General features: G+C 47.0%; 1 protein-coding gene across 1 annotated transcript in view; it reads left to right on the forward strand.

The window, feature by feature from the left end:
- Positions 1 to 5,565, forward strand: part of ATP6AP2 (ATPase H(+)-transporting accessory protein 2) — a 28,044-nt gene extending 22,479 nt beyond the window's left edge. Inside the window, exon 8 of the mRNA XM_077657728.1 lies at positions 3,302 to 5,565. Coding sequence (XP_077513854.1) covers positions 3,302 to 3,553 — 252 coding nt within the window. The 3' untranslated portion in view covers positions 3,554 to 5,565. The remainder of the gene's footprint in view (positions 1 to 3,301) is intronic.
- The last annotated feature ends 6,364 nt before the right edge of the window (positions 5,566 to 11,929 follow it).

Below are 11,929 nucleotides of genomic sequence, written 5' to 3' on the forward strand. Positions count from 1 at the left end.
CTTGCTGGAACGGCCCGCTCGTATGTTTGCACATGTGCATTTGATAACTACTACTACATACGACTGAAATTTGTCAAAATTTTAAACGTAGCAGCGGGAAGTTGTGTTATCTGGAAACATATTGACCTGAAGAAAAATAATGCAACTTTCTGGGACATTTTTATTCCCCTTAGTTTTGAGCGAATGAATCGGGAATGTATCACCGAGGTTTTACTGTACATGGCTATGTGGTAGGAGGGTATGCTATGTTGTTCAGATGAGCTGAGAAGATGAGAGGAAGTAGTAGTATACGGTGAAGAGTGCAACACAGGCATATATGGGGACTCCAGAGAGAAGCAGTGGTGTTAGTGTAGTCATTTTCTCGGCACATTTTTAGATTTTTATAAGAAAATTACCAAGAATCCACAGAAATAGTTCCCGCCTTCTCCAATTGGCAATTTCTGGAGGGTCCTCAACCTACTGCTTTTTTGGTGTTTGGCTGCTGATCCCAAAGTCATGGCATGAAATCTCGGTGGCAGCTCTTGGATTTCGATGGCAGCGAGTACAAAAACACCTTTGAGCTGTGCATTGTCAGTACACATTAAACAACCAACCCCAGGTGATCTTAATTAATCCGGAGCCCCTCCACTACATCCCTCGTAGCCCATGTGTAGCTTCGAGATGTTAAACCCCACAATTTAGTTTTTTTTTTCTGCTTGGTCATCAAATATCAACGTTGTGACCCAGACTTCCTTTCAAGGTCTTAGTCACGGTTCTTTCAGCTGATTTCTGTAGTATGGATTCATTATTGTAAGCAAATCAACTCATTTTGCACTCTTTAAAGCACTCACGCTTGCAAAACAAGCAAATGAAAACTCGCACTCACTGGAGCTGTACCAGAGCTACGGTAAAATACAAAGGCTTCCATTTCAGAAACAATTTACAGAGTTAATTTTTCTTTCCTGGCTTCACGTGTTACTGCACATCATCTTTCCAACCTGAGCACATTTCACTATGTTTGTGACTTGTACATGTGGAGTTGCATAGTGTTCAGATTGTGCCCAAAGATGTGGACACTGCGCCTGAGGACATTAAATGCATTTCTGCAGTTGTGTGGTCTCGTGTTAGCACGGCCACGGCTGAAATTGTTTGATTCGTGTAATGCATGAGTGGCTGTGCAGCAGTTGCATGAGAGACTTATATTAAGATGGCTAAACAGTTGCTTGCGACAATGTCTGAAGAATTGTAGTACCACAATATTGATCACGGGGGTCTACAGTGCATGGAGTCTCAAAGAAAACAGCTCTTCCACAGCAACTTCAAGCGTCCTAGCATCAAAACTGGCAGTTAGTATTCCTGGTCAGAACCGCTTGATTGTCACTAAATTCGAGGTTATAAATGTGCAGGTGTCTAGTAGGGGGTGTTTTTTCCACAGTGCAAACAGTGTGAGATGTGTCTTTAAAAGTATGCAGACCACTTTACATAAGTGAACTGCCAGGATTGCTGGAGATGGTCACAGGAAAGAAAAAGGGGTTGGAATGGGGAGGGGAAGAATTGTGGCAAAAAAAAATTAAAAATCTTGCGGGATGGTTACTTGTCAGTAATGCAACTGTTCACCATCAGATGGCACATGGGGAAGGGGGAATTGCATACGACACTCATCTTTATAGGTGTCCGTGCCTGTCTATTGCACGTGCACAAACGTTGGCTTTCTGAATGTGCTAGCCTTCCCTTCATTGTATCACCAGCCCTGAGCCCTGGTGTGGGCGAGAAGTGAGTCATCCCTAACAGGCCGCCATGGTAGCTTAGTGGTTATCGCACTCGGCTGCTGACACGAAAGGCGCAGGTTCAATCCAGGCCGTGGTGGTCGAATTTTGATGGAGGTGAAATTATAGAGGTGTATGTACTGTGCAATGTTAGTGCACGTTAAAGAACCCTAGGTGGTTGAAATTATCTGGAGCCCTTCACTATGGCATCCCTCGTAGCCTGAGTCGCTTTGGAACGTTAAACCCCATGAACCACTTATGAAACCATCCCTAACAGAAATGACTCACTTCGCACAATGTTCGAGCAAATTTTGCAAGGTGAAGAACCCATGTGAAAGTTCTTGAACCTAGTGGTGTCACTTGGACAGCTGGGACAGAGGGAGTCCATGTCAAGCTGTGTGTCTTTGCCCCAGTAATACAGATCTTATTAGATTTCTTCTGCAGCATCTACATCCATGTACATGCTGTTTGACGATTCAGCTGTTGATTCATGGCTGACTCGAGTTGCGATTAGCAGTTTCAGTGCGATAGTCTTAAAGGCCCCGTTCATGAGAAAATATGCTGTCACCGTTGTTGGCATCGGCTTTGCGAGCAAAAAATCATGGGCATGCCTCTGGCACCTGGTCCCCAGGGAGCATCCTAGTAGGCAGGTGGGCCACCTAGGTTACGTGACGTTATCACAACCTGCCCGCTGGATAGTGAGCAAACTGCCCACCGTGGCAGGGGGCAGTTAAATTTATGATTAATCGCTCCAGAAGAGCAATCTGGGCTGCAAAAGGCAAGCACTGGGAGCACCTTCCATTGCAGGGTGGTGGCGCATCGCTTAACTGCTGCACTACTGTGCCAGGAGGGGTATGAGGACTCCCAGCGATCGATGAATATAAACTAGAGAATGACCTTCTGTGTATATGGGAATTAACCCATTACGCTATTGCTTCATACCCTTAAGGCGGAGCTTAAGTGTCCTTTCAATTTTTGTTTTAGATCTTGTGCCCATTCGAACATAAACAGCCATGCAGCTAAGTGAGAATTAACGGTCTATAATCTTTGCGCAAAGAATCTCCTCACTTGGGCAAGGCAGAGCATCATTTTTCACAATGCCTCTGATGTGTGCCGCCTGGAATGAAGGGGTGGCTAGGGTATCTGCCTGCTACTGCATCCACCACAGTCTCTTTTGCACAAAATGTTGAGGTGCACATTTGAAGTATGACGACTAACTGCAGACGTGTTTAGGAAGTCATTGTGCAACAGCCGGCGCAAACTGAGCATGACCCCTCTCGCTTGCCCCCCCCCCATACCCTTCATCTCCACTTCCACTTTCACTCTTCTCTATTTCATCGCTACCCCCCTTCACCTTGTCATTCTCTCCCTTTCTTCGTGATCACCCTACTCTCATCCTTCGCCGTGACCTTTGCTTTGCTATAGGTCTGCCGGGTAACGACGCGCAAGCCAGGAATGAGCACCTAAGAGCTGCACTCAAACTTATGACAAAGGCTGTCTGTGTCTGTTCCTTGTTGAGATGTATGTCCGTTGCCAATGACATGTTTCTTATGCAGGAGTCAGCAAACAGCGAGGCCACTGTTGTCACCAGCCCGACTGCCAAAGCTCCGGTGCCTGGGAGTGGAAGCTGGAATTTGGCGACGCCATGGGATCATGAGGCGCATGTGGCCTTTGTGCTGATTGGCTTTGTTGTGCTGCTGCTGGCGCTGTCCCTATTTGGCATCTCAGTTGGGCTGTGGTTTATGGACCCCGGCCGAGACTCCATCATTTATCGCATGACGACACAGCGCATGAAAAGGACTAGTTAAGTATGGCCGGAAAAGTTGGGCTAGTTGGTTATCCGCCGTGGGAAAAGCAGCACCAAGGGCACAACAGTAGCTGAACAGATAGACTTGGGAGCACTTTTACCTTCTATATGTTCTGCTATCGTCTTGTCTTTAGGTGCCTTTTTTTTTTCCGCGGGACTAGTTCTGTCATCACTGTTGCTGCCACAAATGGATCTGCAAGGAGTGGGACACAGCGAAGGTGTGGGAGGAACCTACGGGAGGCCTCCTCAGCCGAGGCACATTGTTGTTTGTTGTGACAGAACACCCACCTTTTGGTTGTTTTTCTTTTTGGTTGCATCCGGAAGCCTTGTATATTTAGAGTGAATGCCTCTTTGGAGACAGAAGTTTTTGTTGTGAAACATTGAAGCAAGATATGGAGCAGTTGTGGGTCAGCTTCCAGAGCTGTGCTCTCAGTTTCTTGAAACACTGCCTGTATGTTTGGCCTGTGTGGGAACTTAGCATGAGATATTACAAGGGGAGGGTGGATCTAGGAGCCAGGGGAAGAACATGGGGACAATTTTGATTAAGGGTAAAATGAACTGCCTTAGTACTGAGTGGATGCGCTTCAGGTTAAGTCTGCCTCATGCAGTTTTCTTTTGACGGGGTTAGCACTTGAAGTCCTCAATGAAGGCCACTACCGCAGTGCATGAACTGGCTGCGAAGTGGAGCCTTGAGGTGTTCTGCAACACAGGGGTGCCAGCATAAATTGAGGCATTCAGTGTTGACGTTACTCATATGTGATGAAAGTGTCTGTGCGATGCCTCAGCTGCTTCATACAAAATCATGTTTTTTCGTGCTGATAGTTTGAATGTTTAAGCTTTAGTCTCACCTATAGACAACTGTTATTGGCCAGCAGGTCGGCAGTAGCATTTTAGGAGACAACACGTTCAAATAGCCCAGACCTCCTGCTTCTTCTTCGCTCACTACTTTTGGTGTAAGGTGACATGCAAATGTTGGACCTCGCGAAAACCTGCAGATTAGTTTTGTGTGGATGTTCTTGTTGATCTTTCTTTTTGGTCTGCGGTTTAACGTGAAAATGCGTTTTTTGGTTCTTAGTGTGGAAAAAAAAATGTTCACGCTTCTAGTAAATCAGCATGGCTTACAAATGTACTTCTTGATCAAAGGCTCTTCTCGTGTGTTACGTTTTCCTTGGGTGCTGTAAATAGAAACAGAGTACATGTATATGCGTTGCAGTTAATCTTCTAGGTGTTTCTGCCCTGTATAAACAAGAATACCGGGTTAGTGGAAAGTAGCACCGGTTTATGTGTAGTATATACGTTTATGCTTATCCAAGTGTACATATATGTCTGCTTGATGTGTGAGTTTTGTTTTAATTCTGGTGTAAATTTTGAGGTGTGAAAAATGGTTGCTTCCATTGTGTCCAGTAAGTTTTGGGTGCTTGGTACAGAAGAAAAGGATGCTTTCTTACGTTTTGTTTCGAAATGGAACAAAAGTCCACATGCTGACTCTATGTGCATATCTAGTCAGTATTTGTTGCAACCTCAGTGACAAAAAAAAATTTGGCAGTTTACAGACTACACCAGCCTGGAATAATTTGGATTGGACATTTTGTAACTATGCATTTTTAATTTAGTCATGTAGGCCGCTTTGCATATGACTGATTGGAACAGGCCATTGCACAATAGGAACCAATCGAAACTAAATGGATTTAATTGGTTTCACTTGTGCATTGACTCATTCTGGTTGATCGTTTTTCACTGGCATGCACATTGTGGAGACTGCTCAAGCCATGCACAAAACAGCTGTCAGACGTTCAATGTTGATTGTACGTATCATCCAAGGCACATGTCTCCATTGTGTGACCTTTCATTGCTGTAATGCCCATTATTGTGGCATGTGGATGGTGTCAACCAAAGGCCTGTAAGTCTTTCCTGCCTGGCTCGAACTACTGGCCAGTGTTCACATTCCGTATTAAGAAGTGCTTCTTCGGTTGCTCATGGCAGGCCAATAAAGGTATAATTTATTCTGTTGCATTTTGGTGTCCTGTTCTCCTTTCTAGTTCATTTCAACAGGGAACTGGTGGTGCAGGAAATTTCAAGGCAGCGGGAGTTACATGTAGGAAAGGCTTCCCCTTTATCCTGCCATGTGGCTGCAAAGGAGACCTTTTCTGGAAAGCGTGCTTACTGGGCTCACATTTTAACATTAAAGCGCTTGAGGCACTGAGCTGGTTTTCTTTATTGTGGCATGACTAGCAGTTGAACGACTTATTTTGGTCACAGCTAGTACTGTTTTTTTTTTATTGAGTGACCAGATCTGTTGCCAATGATTTTTTAGATTTTTAATTGCTGGAAATGTGTATACGCTTCGCTGTGGATGCCATTGTTTCCGTGGAAGTAGCAAATCCTCATGGTAATCCTGCTGTGCGCTTGCTATAAGGCTGTAGCTTCATGGTAATGCGGCTGGGTGCTTGCTAGAAGGCCGAGTGAGCTGAGCCTAGATGCCTTTTAGTACAAGGCTTGTTTAAAGCACGGAGTTGTCAAGGGGAAGGTTAAATGGAGTTGGGAGCGCTTAGATTCGTCTTTCAGTCTGACGGGGTCAGTGCGCTGCGCATCAAGGTGTGGCATTAGCACCCACGGCGTGAGTGTGCCTTTTGCAAAGAGATGGCGCTAGTGTCTCCAAGGGGCTCTTAAGGCGCGTAATTCGAAAGTGACACACGCGGAGGGGAACACAATTGCTTCCCCTTTTCTCCCAAATGACACAAGACGAGCCTGTCCTTGGCTCGCGGAGTGCCCATGGCTGAAGGATCAATTATGTTTTCTAAATTGAGCTTTGAATGAGTGTGTTGCATGCGTTTCCGTGCACCGTCCTGTTCTAAGCTACGTGAAGTGCGTTATTACATGTATAGCACACGAAAATGTATCGAGTATATATAACCAACTAGCTCGAAACCAAGCACATCGTGACGTGTTTTCGACTACACAGTCGGGGAAAGAAGTCACTAGACCACGTCCTTCGTAAACGAAGCCGCCGGCTGGAGACCACACTTGGGGAGGTGAAAGAACCGGGCAAGGACGGTCTCCAGCCCCGGGCTAATAATATAACTGGCCGCTTCGTTAGCAGCCGCCGCGGTGGCTCAGTAGTTAGGGCGCTCGGCTACTGATCCGGAGCACCCGGGTTCGAACCCGACCGCAGCGGCCGCGTCTCGTTGGAGGCGAAACGCAAAGGAGCCCGTGTGCTGTGCGATGTCAGTGCACGTTAAAGATCCCCAGGTGGTTGAAATTATTCCGGAGCCCTCCACTACGGCACCTCTCACTTCCTTTCTTCTTTCACTCCCTCCTTTATCCATTCCCTTACGGCGCGCGGTTCAGGTCTCCAACGATATATGAGGCAGATACTGCGCCATTTGCTTTCCCCAAAAACCAATTATTATTATACTGCGCAATCGCCTTTCCCCAGAAAACCAATTTTTCAATTTTATCCGCCCCGCCGCGGTGGCTCAGTGGTTAGGGCGCTCGACTACTGATCCGGAGTTCCCGGGTTCGAACCCGACCGCGGCGGTTGCGTTTTTATGGAGGAAAAACGCTAAGGCGCCCGTGTGCTGTGCGATGTCAGTGCACGTTAAAGATCCCCAGGTGGTCGAAATTATGCCGGAGCCCTCCACTACGGCACCTATTCATCCTTTCTTCTATCACTCCCTCCTTTATCCCTTCCCTCACGGCGCGGTTCAGGTGTCCAAAGATATGAGACAGATACTGCGCCATTTCCTTTCCCCAAAAAACCAATTATTATTAATTTTATCCGTTTAAGGAGCATGTGCCCCCAGAGGCTTTTGTTGTCCACTGTACTTGTTCGTTCCAGTGCAGGCTGGCTGAAGCAAGGTTGAACACGGATAGCATATTGATCTTCTTTCGAAAAAAGATGAGTTCAGTTTGACCGTGTTCCAAAAGAGGATGACAATGAGTAAAATCCGACCCGTATCTTTAGCTTTTTGAGCCGCAATACAAAAACACCCGTGAGCAAAACAGCGGCCATGGGCACCGCGAAGGAGTCGGTTTATCTTCGTGACACGAACGGCTAGCCTGCATGTGAGTGGCGCAACCTCGAACATGCGCGCACGCAAAGGGGACCGCACTTCACCAGTGAATTTCATGGAGATGCTCCGGGAGATCTCTATTCTTCGCGGCACCCGTGGCGGCCGTAGACTTCTGCTCGCGGGCGTACATTTTTTACAGCCCCAAGAACATGAAGAAAGGACGCAATGACGCCCATGCTGGCCGACCCACGCGCTCAACAGCAGAGTGCTTACCAGACGACGCGGAGGGAGCATTCTTCGGTTATGTCTACAGACCTTCGCAGGAGCAGCAATTACTTTGCTGGACTGCTGGAGGCACGTGGTAGTCAGCACAGATCACGTGACAGAGTGGGCGCTCCGCATGTGCTTGCAGCAGTGAACCGTATATCGACTTTTCTGCGTGAGAAGTTCTGGAGTATGGTTGTAAGGTGTTGAAGGAAGCATGCGGCCGGCGAGGGCGCGTGGTAGGGAAGGTACTGGAGTAGTAGTAGTGGTTTATTAAAATAATAATAAAAATGAAGGATAAAGTTTCTGCCAGCCCCGGCATCTGCCATCGATACTGAAGCACGTGAGCTGGGGCAGCGGTAATAAAGGATAGCAGGCAGAATAGAAAAATGTAATGAAAGAGCTCAGGGGACAGGAAGAGATGATAGAAAGAGAGGTAATACACACAAACTATTTACACAATAAGAAATGTGTACAGGTTGCGGGCGTGATTAGTTCATGATGAAGCAGGCACTGGAGCTGGCAGAGGCGAAATTGGGACGAGTGTGGCAGACATATCGAGGGTAGCACTACAGAGACGGTGCTGCCCAGCCAGTGCCTGTCATTGCCGGAATCGCTCAGCGTCACAAAACGCAGTCGCATGAAAGAAGGAAAGAACTCGGGAGAGGCCGTTACGTCACATTTTTTGAAGCCGGACATGACTGCTTCCCCTGACAGTTCTAGGTGCTCTGCCCCTGCTCCCCCCTTCCCTACATGGCCGCCGTCTCAGCGCGCTTGCGCATGCGCAGCAGGCATTGCAGCAGACGACGCCGCTGTCAGCCAAATACTCCCAGATACTTCCTCATATCCAATTCTTCATAGCCAGTTTTATCGAATCCCGGCCGTGACAACTGCATGCATATCGATGGAGTCGAAATGCAAAGGGCGACAGCTAGGTGGCCGAAATTAATCAGGAGTCGTCCATCACGGCGAGTGTTTATTCCCCCTGCTTTCACCCCCTCCTTCATCTCTTCTCTCACGGTGCTGTCTGGCTGTCCATTCAGAGTGAGACATTCAATTCGCTTTTTCTCACGACTAATTATTATTATTATTTTAATCGGAGTTTTCCCCACCCGATGGCAAAACCGTGTTGATTCTTTGTTAACGAACTTACTAAGAAATATAGCATACAACACTCCGTAAATTACAAATCCTAACATCTCCTCAGCATCTGGCCTTCCATGTTTCTGGCTTCTGTTTGTGCAAACTGTGGTGCTATGACATTTCTGGTTTAGTGGCTTTAAAATATGTTGCACAGCTCCCCGATGTCTTCATAATAGTGTTCGTTTAGTAATTCCGCGCTATTCCACGAGATATGGCGAAGCTAGAGGTTGTGTTTTTGTACCGAGAATTATGAACGATTTGCCAGATGACATATCCTCGGTTACATCAAGAAATGCATTAAAATACATGCTCGGTTCTCTGTAACATGGTAAAATGTATTTGTCATTATTCCTGTAATATATACGTACTATCTATTTGAGTTGATTCTTATTTGTGACTCGCCCCTTTTGGTGTTAATTTTTCCTAACTGTTGGTTATCTTAAATAGCCCTTCCGTATGTCGATGTTAACTATCGCACGCTCGTCCGCTGTCTTTGCCGGGCCTAGTCCAAGCTAAATGCTCTCTTTGACTGGCCCACTTCTGGAACTTAGTATTCTTCTGTGCAATAACACTTTATTATTAAATAATTATTATTGATACGGCCGCCGCGGTGGCTGAGTGGTTATGGCTCTCGGCTGCCGACCCGAAAGACGCGGGTTCGATCCCGGCCGCGGCGGTTGAATTTCGATGGAGGCGAAATTCTAGAGGCCCGTGTTCTGTGCGACGTCAGTGCACGTTAAAGAACCACAGGTGGTCAAAATTTCCGGAGCCCTTCACTACGGCGTCTCTCATAGCCTGAGTCGCTTTGGGACGTGAAACTCTCATAAACCAAACCAAACCATTATTATTGATATCATTACTGAGACATAACTAATGCACATGGCTTGCACCCGCAGGTAGTCCCCCGATAAGACTACAGGTATTGTAAAAATGAAACAACGTGTTTAGTTCGCTGACTATTCCTGAAAATATGGCATCGCCCTTTCTCCTGCACGTTGTGAGGTATGCAAGAGCGGCTGTGGCATGTATCTTTGCCACGATGTTGCCGAAGCCAAGCATTGATTCAGAAATTTAAAACCCTCCCGTAGTTAATGAAAATTGTTTGTTGGGGAAAGGAAATGGCGCAGTATCTGTCACATCTCGGCGGACACCTGAAACGCGCCGTAAGGGAAATGGCAAAGGAGGGAATAAGAGAAGCAAGGAAGAAAGAGGTGCGGTAGTGGAGGGCTCCGGAATAACTTCGACCACCTGGGGATCTTTAACTTGCACTGGCATCACACAGCACGCGGGCGCCTTTGCGTTTCGTTTCGTTTCCATCGAAACGTGGCCGCCGCGGTCGGGTTCGAGCCCGGGTACTCTTGATCAGTAGCCGAGCACACTAACCACTGAACCACCGCGGCAGGTAATCTATATACCACTTTCGAACCACTTGGAGTGAAGAAAAAATGGTTTGGTTTTTGAGGAAAGGAAATGCCGCAGTAACCATCTCGCATCTCACAAAGAGGGAGCGAAAAAAATAAGTAAGAAAGAGGGGCTGTAGTGGACGGCTCCGGGATTATGTCGACCACTTGGGGATCTTTAACGTGCACTGAGTAAGTGCAATCACGGATATAGAAAAAAATACTGCTGGTTCAGCTCCGGTTAACCCTGGTCGAAAGCGAAAAGCTGCATCTCCCTGGCTACGTTTGTGGTCGAGCGACTGGCGGTTTCCATAGATAGCCATACTGACACACACACAGTAGTAAGCATTTTCTTAATTTGTTAAAGATGTTGCTTTCTTCGAAACCACATTAAAGGCGCTCACACAAGACAGTATATATTTAATATAGCTTCGGTGATATCTACAACTGTATTATTGCTCGTTGTATGCGGAGATTTGGAACCAAACCCGGTTCCAAACGACGCGCAAACCCTGCAGTAAGTAAGTGTTTAATGTAAAATAAAAAGAAAAAGGAAGGTAAACGATTTTTGCTAACCCAGACATCTGCCATCACTCTGGCGGCGGCACCTGAGCTTGGGCAGCGGAAATAAAGGATAGCAGGCAGTTTGAAGAAGTGAAATGATAGAGGCGAGGGGACAGTAAAAACGAATACAGGGAGAGGTGATACACTATTTACACAGCACTACATTTGCGCGCGTGCGTAAAAATTGAAAATTGGTTTTTGGGGAGAGGAAATGGCGCAGTATCCGTTTCAGTAGCCGATCAGTAGCCGAGCGCCTAACCACTCAGCCACCGCGGCGGACGTGGAGGTCTCCGGAATAATTGAAATAGTAATAATAATACTTGGTTTTTGGGGAAAGAAAAGGCGCAGTATCTGTCTCACATCTGAGCGGACACCTTAACCGCGCCGTAAGGGAAGAAGTAAAGGAGGGGCTGAGAGAAGAAAGGAAGAAAGAGGTGCCGTAGTGGAGGGCTCCAGAATAATTTCGACAACCTGGGGATCTTAACGTGCACTGACGTTGCACAGCACTAGAGTGCCTCGATGCCAGCGCCGCCGGGGTGGAGACTTCAGCGGCGCCGCCATATTGAATCACAAGGGATCAGCGGCGCTATCGTTTGTAACGGCGCCGTTCATGCTCTCGGCGCGCTTCAAAGTGCTTTAACTTGAACGGCCTTTTGCAGCGAGAGCTACGCTGGGCTACCAGTCGAGCATTTCGCGCTACATGGGAGAGGCCAGTTGTGATTCCATATGGCGGCGTCGCTTAAGTTGTCTCCTCCCGGCGCTGGCATCAAGGCACCTTTGCGTATTTGCGTTTCGCCTCCATCGAAACATTTCAGAAATCCATATTGAAAAATAAATTGGTTTTCTGGGGAAAAGAAATGACGCAATGTGAGACAGGCGTCATTTCCTTTTCTTGAAATCAACTTTTATTTTCCTTCGCTTACGGCGCGGTTTGGGTGTTCACCGGCAGGCGTAATTTCTTTTCCTTAAAACCAACTTTCATTTTCCTTTGCT

The sequence above is a fragment of the Amblyomma americanum genome, chromosome 3, assembly GCF_052857255.1.
Source record: "Amblyomma americanum isolate KBUSLIRL-KWMA chromosome 3, ASM5285725v1, whole genome shotgun sequence".
In the NCBI taxonomy this organism is placed as follows: domain Eukaryota; kingdom Metazoa; phylum Arthropoda; class Arachnida; order Ixodida; family Ixodidae; genus Amblyomma; species Amblyomma americanum.